Source organism: Carassius gibelio, chromosome B13 (genome assembly GCF_023724105.1).
Source record: "Carassius gibelio isolate Cgi1373 ecotype wild population from Czech Republic chromosome B13, carGib1.2-hapl.c, whole genome shotgun sequence".
Taxonomy (NCBI): domain Eukaryota; kingdom Metazoa; phylum Chordata; class Actinopteri; order Cypriniformes; family Cyprinidae; genus Carassius; species Carassius gibelio.
The window spans coordinates 26,397,030-26,411,875 of NC_068408.1; the positions used below are offsets into that span (position 1 = coordinate 26,397,030).

At 38.0% G+C, this 14,846-nt stretch overlaps 1 protein-coding gene across 3 annotated transcripts; it reads right to left on the reverse strand.

The window, feature by feature from the left end:
• Window positions 1–3,687: 3,687 nt before the first annotated feature.
• Window positions 3,688–14,472, reverse strand: LOC127970690 (gastrula zinc finger protein XlCGF57.1). Of its 3 annotated transcripts, XM_052573376.1 has the most exons (4): window positions 14,410–14,447; window positions 14,131–14,264; window positions 13,808–13,955; window positions 3,688–9,086 (listed from the first exon to the last, which is right to left on the reverse strand). In XM_052573376.1, exons 3-4 carry the CDS (start codon window positions 13,896–13,898, stop codon window positions 7,978–7,980), a joined length of 1,200 nt encoding a protein of 399 aa, XP_052429336.1. In that variant the 5' UTR covers window positions 13,899–13,955; window positions 14,131–14,264; window positions 14,410–14,447; the 3' UTR covers window positions 3,688–7,977. The 3 variants fall into 3 exon arrangements, with proteins under 3 accessions (XP_052429336.1, XP_052429338.1, XP_052429335.1); XM_052573378.1 differs by lacking the exon at window positions 14,131–14,264 and having other exon boundaries at window positions 14,410–14,472; XM_052573375.1 differs by lacking the exon at window positions 14,410–14,447 and having other exon boundaries at window positions 14,131–14,403.
• Window positions 14,473–14,846: the final 374 nt, after the last annotated feature.

Below are 14,846 nucleotides of genomic sequence, written 5' to 3' on the forward strand. Positions count from 1 at the left end.
ACCATCTTTTATGGCCAAACGCTTTGAAAATCCCGCCTTGAACTCACCGAGATTAGAAAAGCAGTCATCAGTGAAATGTTGTGAACACAACAAGGATTTGCTCTGGTATTGTGGTAAAAATGAATTTTAGCCATTGGTTCTTCTGATCTTCATTCTTTGGCAGTGAAAATAAAACATTATTAAATAAAACTTGCCTTTACAATTAAAAACACACTGTCTCCTCGACATGATGCTATCACACCAACCAGAGCGTCTGTGTGGGGGGTGGGGCAGGTCAGAGTTCGTTTCTCCCAAGACGGTAGGCGGAGATTATTATGCAAAGTGTTCCTAGTGACGTACATAGAGATGGGCAAAAGATTTGAAATCTATAATGACTCGTTTCAGCGATTCAGAGTCGACTCCTTACTTTAGAAGCCAATAACTTTATAAATCGTGTACTTTTTGGTTTAATTACTTTGCACATTGTTTACACTGATGGACAGGTACATCATACACTGTAATACAGGTAATTTTTGATTTCCCATCTGTGTGGCTCTCTAAATAAACCAATCAAAGCCTCTGGAGGTTTGTACAGCCCATTTGGAGCTGACCCCCCTCCCATTTGGAGCTGGCTCCGACCTCCGTTTATACCCATCTCGTATCATCAACAAACTTTACTGTGGCATTAGAAGGATAAATTAAAGTGCAATCATGAGTGCAGAGGGTATATAAGACCGGGCTTAGCACACAACCCTGTGGTATGCCTGTATTCATGATAATAGTTAAAGAAGTACAGTTGCCTATTTTAAGATTCTGGGGCCTGTTTGTTAGAAAGACCTTAATCAATGCAGAGAATGCTGCATCTATTCCTAAATCACCTGATTTGCATACAAGTTTGTAATGAATGACTGCATTAAAAGCAGAACTAAAATCAATAAACATCATTCTCACACAACTGTTGGGCTATTCTAGATGTGTCAGGGGTGTATGAAATGCTATTGAGAAAGCACGTTCTGTAGGTCTGTACACCCGATAGGCAAATTGATGACTACCCTTAGGTATGTTAGCTTTGGTTGTGACAATATAAGTCTCTCGTAGCACTTTGTAAAACGGGTCAGAGCAATTGGATGAAAGTCATTAAACAGTCATTAAAGTCATTAACATTCCACTGCATTCTTTTAGGTACAAGAATGATGGTTGTCAACTTCAGACAGATAGGAACGACAGCCAGTTGTAGTTAGAGGTTAAAAAACTTGTAAATACTCCCACCAGCTGATCCACACAATTTCTTAGTGTGCAGGCTGAAACTCTGTCAGGACCTGATGCTTTGTTGATCTCAAACCTCCTCAATATGGATCTCACTTGATGATGCTTTAAAACAATTCCCCGCCCATTCTGTTTTACTCCAGAGTAGGCTCTATTGTCATATTGATCATCAAAGCAAGCAAAGAAGCACTTTAAAGAATCAGGAAAAGAAAGGTTCATTATTGATATGTAAAGACCTGCCATTATGGTCAGTGATGGCCTTTATTCCTCTTCACATACTGCGGGAATCACTATTATTAAACGGGCCTTCAAGAAGTTTTTTTATATCTACACTTTTCCTCCTTAGTGCCCTTGTTCAATTATTTCCTTGCATTGTAGACCTGCACATCACCAGATATTAAGGCTGCATTCTGGTCTGAAAGCAAAGACCAAACTCTTTTGTCAAACCATGGCTTCTGATTAAAAAATATCCTAATAGTTTTAGTTTTCTGGACAATATCAGTACAACAGTCTATATAAGCCAAAACTGATGTACTACTCATCTAAATTATCCCCCTCTGTAAAAACATCCCATTCTGTAAGATCAAAACCTTTTAGTTGTGAGGTGGCCTCCTCATTCCACACTTTAATAGTTTTAACAACTGGTTTGGTTCTACTGATAAGAGGCGTATAAGATGGAATCAGCTTCAATAAAGCATAGTCAGACATGCACAGATGAGGGAAAACAATGGCTTTATAAGCTCCTGGTATATTACTGTACACCTGATCCAAAACATGGTTTCCAATAGTTCGTATGGTTAAGTTTTTATGAAATTTGGCAGTATTTTTTTGAAATTCACATGATTAAAATTTCCTGCCACAACCACTACCCTATCTGGATATGCCCTATACACAAATGCCACATTAGTGTTTGCTTGTGGTGGTATGTATACAGCCATAATTGTAATGACACTGAATTCTCTGGGCATGGACAACGGTCTGCACTTCATCAGATATTCAAGATCTTCAGAACATTTCTCAATGATGTCAGTTGACTTTGACCCAAGGTGTCTCACCTGTGAGGTCTTTGATACTACTTTGACAGCATCTGCTGTTATGGATTTTGGCTGACTGAGAAGCTTTTGATGGCTGGAACTACAACCAGAGGGAATCAGCATTTACACGTCAGTGCAACACAAATGTGCCCTAAGCAGAACAGTATTGTTGTGCCCGCTCCCCAAATTATTATGGAAGAAAAAATAAATGAACACCTACTAAATGGGTCAAAATAGAACTTTAATAAAATCTACAAGTAAATAACTAAATTGTAATTGATTATATAAAACATTTAATTCCTCCCAAAATTGTGGAAATATATTGTTTTCTGGCTGTTCAAAGTATTTTCTGAATTATGGAGTGACAAAAAGAGTTACACAGAATTCCCTCTGTAAAAACATTTGAATCTAATTTGTCAAGACAATTAAAAAATAATTTTGAAATTGGCTTCACCCAGTGTTCAGATTTTTGTACTAAAAAATGTATGCAAATTAGCGCATATTTCATTAAATAAAGCCTCATTTGCATATTTAAACATAACATTTTAGAAAACTTTTTTATCATAAAAACTTTTTTTTTTGTATATTTATTGATTGATTGCTCGAACGGACTGAAGATGGTCTGATCCACAGGTCCATAGATGGTCTAGCCTAGGAGGAGGATGAACAAGTAGGTTTTCAAATGAATTAAAAATGGCAGAATGTAATTTCGACCACATTTAGCATAATTGGCATCAGTGCTTCAGGATGATCTAGAGAATCTGTCGGGACTACAGTATTTTCATGAAAATAGATAGAATTAATCAAACACAATTAGCATTTTTTTGTAATTATATTGTTAATTTTGACCAGAAGGTGGCACCGTTACAAAACATTGGGTACCTTCAGAGTATGGTCCCGATGACACATATTGGGTTTCATAATCTGTAAAACAAACCATTTTAAAACAAAATTCTAAATGGCCAATGGGAAAAATTGGCATCATTTATCATTTTAAAACTGACTGCTTTGTGAATTACTGTGAACCATTGTTTGAGTGTTGATAAAATCTCCACACATATGCACACATGTAGTGTTCTTTGTAATAGTACTTCAAATTAAGCAAGCAAAACCAATTACCATGCTGAAACAGTCTTTGGCAATTATTGTGGTTGGACCGTTTCCTCTTCTTCCAACTCAAGCTCAAACATATTTGGCCCAATCACAATAATTACCATCTGATTATCAAAACAAACAACAGGCTGTAGAAGAGCATAGGTATGGTGTGATGAAGTTAGCCAGTCACAGAACTGGCTGTTTATTTCCATGTCTGCAAGAGGTGACACCCCTAGGAGAGTGTTTTTCACAGAGAGTAAAAATGAGAATGAAAAATTATTAGTTTTTACAAACACTGGACCTTTATTGGTGAAAAAAAAAAAAAAAAAAAAACCTTCATAGAGGTTCAAAAACTAACCTCAAGGAACATATGAAACTGTATTTTATGACTCTTTTTAAAGAGGTCTTGACATGAGAAATCAAATTTGTCTTAATCTTTTAGCATAGGTATTTTTACCATTAAAACATCCTGCATGTTTCAAAGCTTAAAACATCCTCCTAATTATGAACGAAGCATTTATTTAGTCAAGTTCCAAAAAATGGCTCGTTTTGGATCTGAGGTATAGCCCCTTTCACACTGCCATTCCGGCAAATACAGGGGTAAAGTGTTCCTGCAATTGTTCCCTGGTCGCTAGATTTTGCACTTTCACACTGCCAGTGATGACCCGGTATATGTGCGTGCTTTCACACACAACCCTTGAAGATCCCGTAACGACACGTGACATCAGCGTGTGACGAGTAATGTACGAGTCGACAACGCTAGGCACGTTATATTTTCACTGAAGCAAGCAAACGATCTCGGCGTCAGCGCGGTAAGTGAGGAACTAACTGATCTCTGCTTCATTATAGTTTGCAGATGTGTTTTCATCGCGAACGTTGATCTTCCTTCAAAACAGCCGGTAAAAGAGTCACGCGATATCGCGCGTCATCACTTCGACACGGCATTAGATCTGGCTTTTGTTCACACAGCACTCGTCCCGGGTCGAACCCCCCAATGTTACTAGGTCCCCGACCCGGGTTAAATTCGGTAATCGATCCCAGGACGTGGTTGCTTTCACACAGAAGGCGACCCGGCAATGTTCCGGAAATATTGCGGGTCCGACGTGCAGTGTGAAAGGGGCTATAAGGTGACATCACCTGGGCACAATCATTTGCATAAACACTGCCTCCAGAGCAGTCATCTTCTCACCATAGGCCCTGCCCATTGGTGTTTACTTGCTTAATGGCTGACACTTGATGAGCTGAATGCGAGTAGTGCATCACTAATAGCAAAGATATTGCCACTATCTTTTCTACACTGGATATAGTATACACATGCACTTTTGCTTTCTGACAGTCCATGTGCTCAAGTCTTTTTTTTTCTTTTTTATCATTATCATATCACCAAAACACACAAAATAGCGAGGGGTGTTTATACTGTTTCCTTTGAAGTGACGTTAGCCAACAGTGGCCAATTAACGACAATCCTGAAAGGACATGCACCCTACAAACAGGTTGTTTTAGAGACAGGGTCAGAACGAAAGTTGAAAATAATTTTTCCACATTTTATTTGTGCGTGTGTGCAAATCATATATATATACACATAAACAACCCTTTAAGATTTTCTGACCTTTAAAATTAGCTTTGTTTCTGCAAATTGTGATACAATGAGACTTATTCCACACAGATGACATATAAAACATCTCTCTTTTAATGGGGAACGTATAAGGTGTTTGAACACAGCTGTTTGTCAGGGTTACACAGTAACCCTGAATCAACAACAGAACTAACAAATATTGCTACAAGTGTGACTGCATCATATAATAATTGCTGTTAATAATGTTCATCGTCTGGCTGACTACGTCATGTATTAATTTTTCTGAAAATGTCTATCATGTGCACACAAACTGACAGTCACCACTTATAAGCTATTACTAAATATTGTAGAAATGTAATTTTCTGTAAATTTGCTTTATAACGATTTGAATTGTAAAAAGTACTATACAAATAAACTTGAATTGAATAGAATTGTTTGGCCGCAGTGTGTCAAAACAACCAAGCCAATAATGGTGAAAATTGACTCACTATACATACATATATATATATACACATACACACACACACACACACATATACATTTTAATAATACAAATTATATATCTTTTTGTTGTTGTTGTTTACTTCTTACCTATACGTTTAAGCTGTGTTTTGGGAGATATAAAGTACTATTTTTCCGATTATCTGAGTCCTTAGCCATCTTCAGAGCCGGCTAAAAACACATCTCTTCCATCTTTATTTGGCCCTCTAACTTTAGCATTCTCTATTCTAATTCTATTATTATAAAAAAGTGTCAATTTTAAACTTGCACTCTATTCATTTACTGCTTTAAAAAAAAAAAAAAAATATTGTATGCTATCTGCTTTTTTTATTCATTATTTAACAAAAGCAGAAAAGGCCTTTAACACTAGCTTGCTCCATTCTTCTTTTCTATTCTATCTGTTTTCTTTTTATTGTACAAAATTATACTTTTTTTATGGAAAATTCACTTTAAAGAAGACCCACATTTCTAATTTGTTTAATGGACAAAAAAGAAGAAGAAGAAGAAGAAGAAAGAAATTAAACTACAGCAACCCAATGGCTCTACAGCATTACTCAATGGTTCATTTGTTATTTCCACATAAGAGTCACATAGACATTTTCTCAATTTTTTTATTTTGTTTTTATTTTAGATTTATGTTAAGACATAATGAAATAATTATTATAATGACAAATTACTCTTTGTGAAGGTTTAGCACATTTAGTTTTTAGCACTGAAGTATCAGTTTTTGCAATTACATGCAACAATTACAGCCAAACCTGAATATGGTGTTATATGTGTGTATTAGTGTGTGTGTTTGCATTCGTTCTCTATCGTGGATGTGCTGTGGTGTCACTCTATCATTTCTGTGTATGTTTCTGCATTGTAGCTTTGTAGATTTTTATTTAACAAATTATTAGGGATGCTCTGATCAGGATTTTTGAGGCAGATCACCGATAACTGAAAGCAGTATCTGACGATACAATCACAGATACCGATATTTTTAAAGCCTTCTTTTTATCATGTAGAATTATTTACAGTGATGATCCAATCAATATTTTTAGACATTTATTCAGGGTCTGAATTTCATTTTTGAAAATGAATTCCTCTCTTAGGTGACTTCTGAGAGGGGATTTTTTAAGACATTCTATTATATTTCAATTTGTAAGACATATAACATATTTTTCTCACCTAAATATTTGATCATGCACTGCACTTTTGTTTTGACAATCGTGCAATTGTTGCGCATTAGCTTACGCACAGCACAGGCTGTTTTCTACAAACACATTTATCCATTATTTTGATTTTAAATCTAAACATTGTTACTGAAAGTTTTTTTCAGCATTGTGATTCTTTTCTTTTCTTTTTCTTTTTTTAAACAGTGCAGTAATACAATCATAAATAGACGTGTTTAAACGCAATAATAAATATAGCATTAATATGCATGTATTGTGAAATAAAATTTTTGTGTCAATCCATGTTCATATTTACCAAAAATAATCTACTGCTGCAGATGCAACATGACTGGAACGCACTGCTGGGTGTAGTGTGAACGCTTCAATCTTTTTAACATAAGCACAGAAAAAATATGCACCACATACACACTGCAAACAGAGAAATGTGAACCTGGCATTATGTGTATGAGGTGCGAGTGTGCATGAGGGCACGGAAATGTATACAATTTTGTAACAATTCGACACTGCCTCGATTCTGCAAGTGATAATTACTGTGTTTAATGTGCAGCTCGCTTAAAGTGCAGACGCAATGTGATTTGAAGCAGGCTATTTAGAGACTGCTGATCAAACATCCCAAAACAATTAACGGCTGATAGTGATCATTAGCTGATCAATCGGAGCACCCCTACAAATTATGTCATGCAACTTTTTCATTTCTTATGAGTGAATTTGGGGGGCATTGGGTGGGTGTACTTTTCCTCTATCAAGGATGTGTTGTGGTGTCACACCTTTAGTTTTTGTTTTCTGCATTGTAACTGTCATTTTTGACAAATTATGTAACAGAAATTAGTTTATATAGTATCCCATTTATTTCAATGGGTGATTTTTAGGGGGTAGAGTGTTCCACATAGTGGATCAGTGGAAGGGTTGTCACATTTTTGTGCATTTTGTGTTCTGCATTGTGGCGGATTTAGTGATTTTATTGGACAAATTATAAATAAAAAGTAATAATTTTATAATTTCCCCATTCATTTCAATGTGGGGTCATTTCAAACATCCTGAGTGTGACTTTTTTTCCCCTCCCACACTAACATACAACAAAATATCAATCCAATTATTTTTTTTTTTTAGCTGTAAAGATAGCAAGTGTCCACAGGCGTACAAAGTCTCTTGACATTTTGATAAAGGGAACATTTTTTTTTTTAAATATATATTTTTAGCAAATGTCATTTGGCATTAAAAAGACCTTGAACAGCTTAGAAGGGGTTAGGTGAATCTGCATGTAGTAATTAAGGGATGCATTATATCGTAAACTCTTCCCACACTGACCAAATATAAATGTTTCTCTCCAGTGTGAGTTTTCATGTGGGCTTTAAGATGTCCATGTGGATCTAAACTCATCCTCTCCAGTGTGAATGTTCACGTGCTTGTCAAGGATTTCTTTTCGGCTGAAACTTTTTCCACATTGTTGGCAGGTGAAAGGCTTCTCTCCAGTGTGAATTCTCATGTGGACTTCAAGGTGTCCTTTTTGAGTGAAACTCTTATCACACTGAGTGCATGTGTAAGGCTTCTCTCCAGTATGAACCCTCACATGGGCTTTAAAGTTTCCATGTCGATCGAAACTCTTTCCACACTGAGTGCATTTGTAAGGCTTCTCTCCAGTGTGAACTCTCAAGTGGACTTTAAGGTTCCAGTGTTGATCGAAACTCTTTCCACACTGAGGGCATGTGTAGGGATTTTCTCCGGTGTGAATTCTCATGTGGACCTTAAGGTTCCCATGCTGTTCGAAACTTTCTCCACACTGAGGGCATGTGTAAGGCTTCTCTCCAGTGTGAATTCTCATGTGCCTGGTAAGGCTTCCTTTCACAGTGAAACTTATTCCACAATGTTGACAGGTGAAAGGACTCTCACCAGTGTGAACTCTCATGTGATAATTTAGGTTTCCTTTTCGGCTAAAACTTTTTCCACACTGTTGACAGGTGAAAGGGCTCTCTCCAGTGTGAACTCTCATGTGGACCTTAAGATTCCCATGTTGATCAAAACTCTTTCCACACTGAAAGCACGTGTAAGGCTTCTCTCCAATGTGAATTCTCATGTGCCTGTTAAGGCTTCCTTTTTGAGTAAATATGTTACCACATTGTTGGCAGGTCAAAGGGCTCTCTCCAGTGTGAAATCTTTTGTGGACTTGAAGTTTCCCATCTTGTTTTCCACATTGAGGGTATGTATAAGACTCCTCTCTAGTGTGAAGTTTTAGGTGGACCTGGAGGTTTTCATGCTGACTGAAACTCTTCCCACAGTGAAAGCAGGCAAAATAACTTATTGTTCCTATCTTTTGATGAGCTATCTTTCCTGAGGAAATATTCTCAGTCTGTGAGCAACTAAAAGATTCATCTCCAGTTATCAAACCATGATGTTTCTCATATTGATCTTTCTCTTCCATATCAGTCAGCATGTCACGCTCCTCTTTCAGTGACATCAGTTCTAAAGTGAAAAAGAAACAAAAGAAATAATGATTTTAACGGCATTAAAGGCATCAAAACTAACAACATACAGCTAGAACTGCTCTTGGAGTTACCCCAGCATTGAGTGCACAGTTCTGTTTGCTTCTACATTTACACAATTTCACTGGGAACAATCATAAAAGGATATGGCTTCTTATTCTGCTGCTATGCAGATAATAAGCAGCTCCAAATGCGTGGCACAGAAGCTAGTCCAATCTCTTATCATTTCAAGAATGGTCAGCTTTCCAGCCAGCACCACTGAGCCTTGGCAGATGGTCAAGAGCACAGCACCATGCCTGGTCTACAATCAGCCAAAGACAACCCACATCACACTTATCCTGATCTTACCGGACTTGTTCCCAGTTACGGTCAGAATCATATTTAACATTTCTTGGCTTAGGATAGACCTTTCTCTAATATATTAAACAGTTTGTTATCATATAGATTGAATATTCTCTCTCCCTCTCTCTCTTTTTATGGGTGTGTGTTTATGTGTGAGTGAGTGCATGCGCGGGAGGGGGGCGATTATCGACTAGTAATCGAATAATAAATACCTAGCGATTATCGATTATCACTTTTGAAATGCACATCTCAAGTATGAAGTACCTCAAGGTTCAGTATGAGGGCCGTTACTTTTCACGCTTTACAGGTTACCCTTGGGAGATATCATCAGGTAGCACAGTGTTAGCTTTCAGTGTTATGCTGATGATACTCAGCTCTATATTTCTTCAAGGCCCGGAGAAAAATAACAATTTATTAAATGAACAGAATGCATAGTAAAAACCGATATAAAAACCTGGTTGAGGAGTAATTTCTTACTGCTAAATTCTGAAAAAAAAAAAAAACAGGTGTTAATTATAGGACCTAAAACTCTGCATGTTCACATATCGCACCTAAAAACGCGTGGAAAACGCTAGGTGCGCCGCTTTCTCCTTCTTTCCAAAGCACTCGGGCAGAAGCACTCCTGAAGCGTCTGCCTTTGCTAAGCAATCATGACGTGCTCTCTCCATGAAGACACGGAAATTTTAGCAAAGGATAAATGGATTTGCAGCTATAAAAATCGCTTGCAGTAGCTCTGCTACTAAATTTATTTCAAAATGGCAATCCATATACAGCTATGATCAGCTGTTCCTTCATCTTGGCTGAGCTTTCAATGTTGTTACGGGAAAGGATGAAGCTGATTGGTTAGTTATTGTCACATGACTCGCGTTGTGCTTGTGGCATTCTGAAAAGTTGAAATGTAATGTAACTCGATGCAATGTAAATAAAGGGGACCATGACTATAACATTATTTATCACAATATATCATTAATATAATAGCAATATATCATTAATGGGCTGTAAAGATTTTTATTTATTTTTTGTAGTACTGACTTTCAGAAGCTACAGAAGATACTTACATGTTTCCAAGAAGACAGAATAAGTAAAATTTAACCTGATCTTCAAATAGCTTAATCAGGTGCTCTAAATCTTAAGCTAGAACTGTCAACAAATCATTTACACCCCACTGTCCCTCCACTGACTACCATCACAGCTGCCTTTCATATCCACAGAGTAACCAAAGAACCACTGGAATAGATCACAGCATTTCAGCCCGAGCCACAACTTATTTTCACCTCTAGGGTAGGGATTTGGGCCTGTTTTAGGCTTTCTTCTTATTTTTATATTTTGGATGATGAAAAAGATTAGCCATTTGAATTATTAATAAACAATTGTTTTATGACTGTCTCACCATTTCCTCATCAGATGCGCTTTTACAGAGTAATGCATCTTTACTGATTACATAATTTTAAGGTGTGTAACACTCTAAAAACATCATCACGGGAAGGAGGAGGCAGGAACCGGACATTCAAGTGAAGCTTTTAATAATAAAATAAACACAAAACAGCACGACAGCCCCTCTAGGATGACTGCCGCCCACAAACAAAAAACCAAACACAAATTAAAGTCCAGTCCTGGTCCTCTCTAATCCTTCACTCTCATCTCTCCTCTTTTGGATCCTTCCGATCTCCTCCGTGGGACTCGAGACCGGTGAGTGGCGCAGGTGTAGCTCATTTCCAAACCACCCCACTCATCACAACGAGTAATTTAAAGCTTTCTGTTGATAATATTGATCATTTCTGTGAGGCAAGCATTTGCTGAGTTTTGGTTCATCATTGTGAAGTACTCATGTTCAAGACTGATCGACGTGTCCGTCGTGACCACATTCCACCACGTGACCAGTACCAGTACGCCACGTCGGTACAGGTCGGAGGTCTTGCCATGGTTTCAACGCGCTCAGGCACCTGCGAGTGACCACCACGCAAGCATGCCCCGCAACCCAGGACCTTCTAACTACCCACTTCTTCAGCCAAATATGGAGGGGGCGCATATAAAAAAAGCTGCTGCCATCCATACCAAAAGCCTCTGATATCCTTTCAGTGCTACGGGACATCCGAGGATGAAACCATCCAGAGCAGACATTAGATATCGTATATGCTCTTGACACAGATGAGCACTCATCAAGACCGAATCCAGAAGCACCCCAGATATGTAATTGATCGGCTGGGGCATAGAGCACCCAAGCTCTCCAAATGAAGTAACAGGGCACGTTTGTGGCTGTTGAGCACATCTTCTGAATGGGCCAAGACCAATAAACCAATCTCTTATCTGGATCTGCACAAGGATCTGCTTCAGTACCACTTATATTGCATTATCTGATAAAAGAACTGAGGACCACTTGCTTCAGCATCATTGTGCTGTGTGCCGGTACGGTCTACGTGAACACACCATTGAACCACCGTTGTTTGCACCAAAACTGATGCATTTAGTAATTTTCTTTTACATTCTGCACCTAGTCCGAGATGCCCAGAATGGCTCGCCATGCGTCTGTAAATTAGCACAGAGGGTGGTGGGGCGCTTCGTTGTCTCCATTCTGAGTGACACCGTTGAACAAAAGTCAAGTTCAGAATACTCACAGGATGAATAGGAAAGCTGTGTTGGCGTGAGGGTCGCATGTCGCCGGTTAACGGGGAACGCAAGCCCTTTGCTGAATGTTTATGTAGGAGCAATACGTCAAGAGTGAATTCGACAGTTAATGCAGAGGTAAGAGCATCAGCAGTTGCACGGGAGGCTGCAAACCCAAATCTATTAATGATTCCCACACCGAACATAGTGTGTGTGTGAGAGCATTATAACTGGAGGAGGAGAGGAAATCTCTTTCTGTGAGTGCGTAACAGACCTTATTGCATTCTGAACATACACAACAGAGACATTCTCGTGGTCACCTGCAACCGACAAAGGGACCTTGTGAGAACTTTTTGGATGTCTTGCAGTGGGCCCGCCACAAAGGTGCGTTGAGCAGAGCCTTCCTGTCCACATCCTTCAGCTCTGTCAGCGTCAGCCACAGATGCCAGTGGAGCACTACTATTTATCCCATGCTCTGGCCGATTGCCTGGGCCATCTTTTTTTAAGCTTTTAATGCAAAGTCTGTGGCCGCACGCAGATCTTTATACACCTCAGGATCTGTCTCCCGCTCGTCCAGGGTTTTCAAGAGCTGTGCCTGAAAAACCTGGAGCACTGCCATTGTATGAAGTGCCGAAATCACCTCTCCCGAGGCAGCATATACTTTGTCCCCGATGTGAGCAGTCAGATGGCAGGGTTTTGATGGCAGCATCGCCTCCTCTTTCAGAGAGGCTGACAAGGGTGTGAGCCGTCTAGAGCACCGCCCATGCCTTAGCGACTCCATCATGCAGATCAGGAAGAAATGGGGCTCGCTTCCTCGGAGTGACGGCTCGGCAGTGCGAGGAAAGGAACCATGAATCCAGCTTACTCTTATCTGGTTCGTCGGTGGACTCCCACTCCAGACCGAGACTCAGACACAGGATGCAGTACCTGTGGGTGTCAGGAGCCTCGATGGGTCCAGAGCATCAAGATTTCAGGTGGGTTAAGAAAGGATATTGAGTGCAAGAACACGTGAAATATAAGTCAATTCTGTACTGTACAATTCTGTGTGCACAAAACATCTGAAGCGCACACGTAAAGCATTTAAAATTAATATTGATATTAATTAATATTACTTAATTTATACAGTAAAGAGCATGTAGTGTTACACATTCGCTATACAGTGTAATATATTTGTTTGTGATAGAAATATTCCCTAGCATTGAGCCCTGTATAGTGTGTCAGACTGCACTTAGGGAAGCAGTCAATCTTTTTTTGAAGTAGCAACATTTATAGCCTTCTAGATATAATGCAACATAATCACTAGAATTAATGCACTTGTTAATGACTTCAATAAATAAATATGTAATATTATAATGCAAAAATGTATTTAATAATTTATATTATAAGAGCTATTTGATAGCAAAAGTAACTTCTGAGGGTTGCCATGTCTTATTTTATTTTTAATATTGTGCCCCTTATATAATGATGCCCCAATGAATGTTGATGATTTCAGAATGTAATATATTTTATTTAATAAAATTCAAATAAGTGAGCAAGTGTTTGTGTCTGTATCAGAGTTGGTGTATAAGATGTTTATTAAAATCAATATTGTATTAGCCAAAAAAAAAAAAAAAAAGACTAATATCTGTGGATCCCTAGTCTGACATAAAACTTTTTCATTAAGCCACCAAATGACACTCTTCAAAATTAATTATTTTCCTGAGAGGGAAACATCTTATTAAGGATCACGGTTCAGCTTAGAGAATAAAAACCAACCTGTTAGTTCATTGGGATCTTCTTGTCTTGCTCTGAATGTTTCTTCAATCTTCATGTCTCCACGCTCCTCTTTAATTAATGCCATCTTCATAACAGGATGTCACATGGATCTCAGGATTTTATTCTGTGTTTGGACACTGCCATTTTACTGAATAGAAAATAAATAAATAGATGAAGAAAAATCCAAACTACATTTCTAGGTGTGTTTCAAAGGGGTTATTGGCAAAGTGTGTTAGTCAGAGTGTTAATGGCTTACACAAACTCTAAATACAAATGAATAAAAGAGTTTTAATTATGCAGAAACTGCATATTTAGTTATATACCTCTAGAAGACATTTTGTTGTCTGTGAAAGTTCTCCTTTCTGACCAGCGGGTGTCGACAGCGTGAACTGATTCCTTTGCTTTGAATCAAAAGCTCAGTTTCCCTCATCTCTACACGTCAGTGGCTCAGTATGTGCTTATAATAAACGGATTCATGATTTAGTGAGCTGATACAGCATTACAACGCCAATAATAAATAATTACAGATCGATTGTTAAAACTAAAATAGAATGAACAATTTGTATCGATTTCAATGTTTTAAACAGTTAAAATCCACAAACCTTTCTTCAGCCGGACCACAACAAACCCAGCATCGCGGCGCGTTTTAATGACGTCACACAACCAAACCGAAATAAGTGTCCTCTTTAAACTTGTAAAATAATAATAATCATAAATAGATAAATACATTAATTAATTACACACAAATATTTTACATAAAAGTTTTAAGTGGGGTGCAGAGTTAAATTCTTGGTGAAATAAATATTTCCAAGCCATTTGGAAAAAAAAAGCCATTTTCTTTCTCTATTGTTATTTGATAATTTCCCCTTAGGATACATAGACAAACAAGATTTATCTTTATGAGGGCCACGGGCACTATAAAAACGATAACATTCAGTAGATAGCGGGATAGATATCACAAGATGACAGCAGAAAAACAGATTAAATTGTTAGTGCAGTGATAATTATTTTTTTTTTTTGTGCAGAGCCAAATATCTGT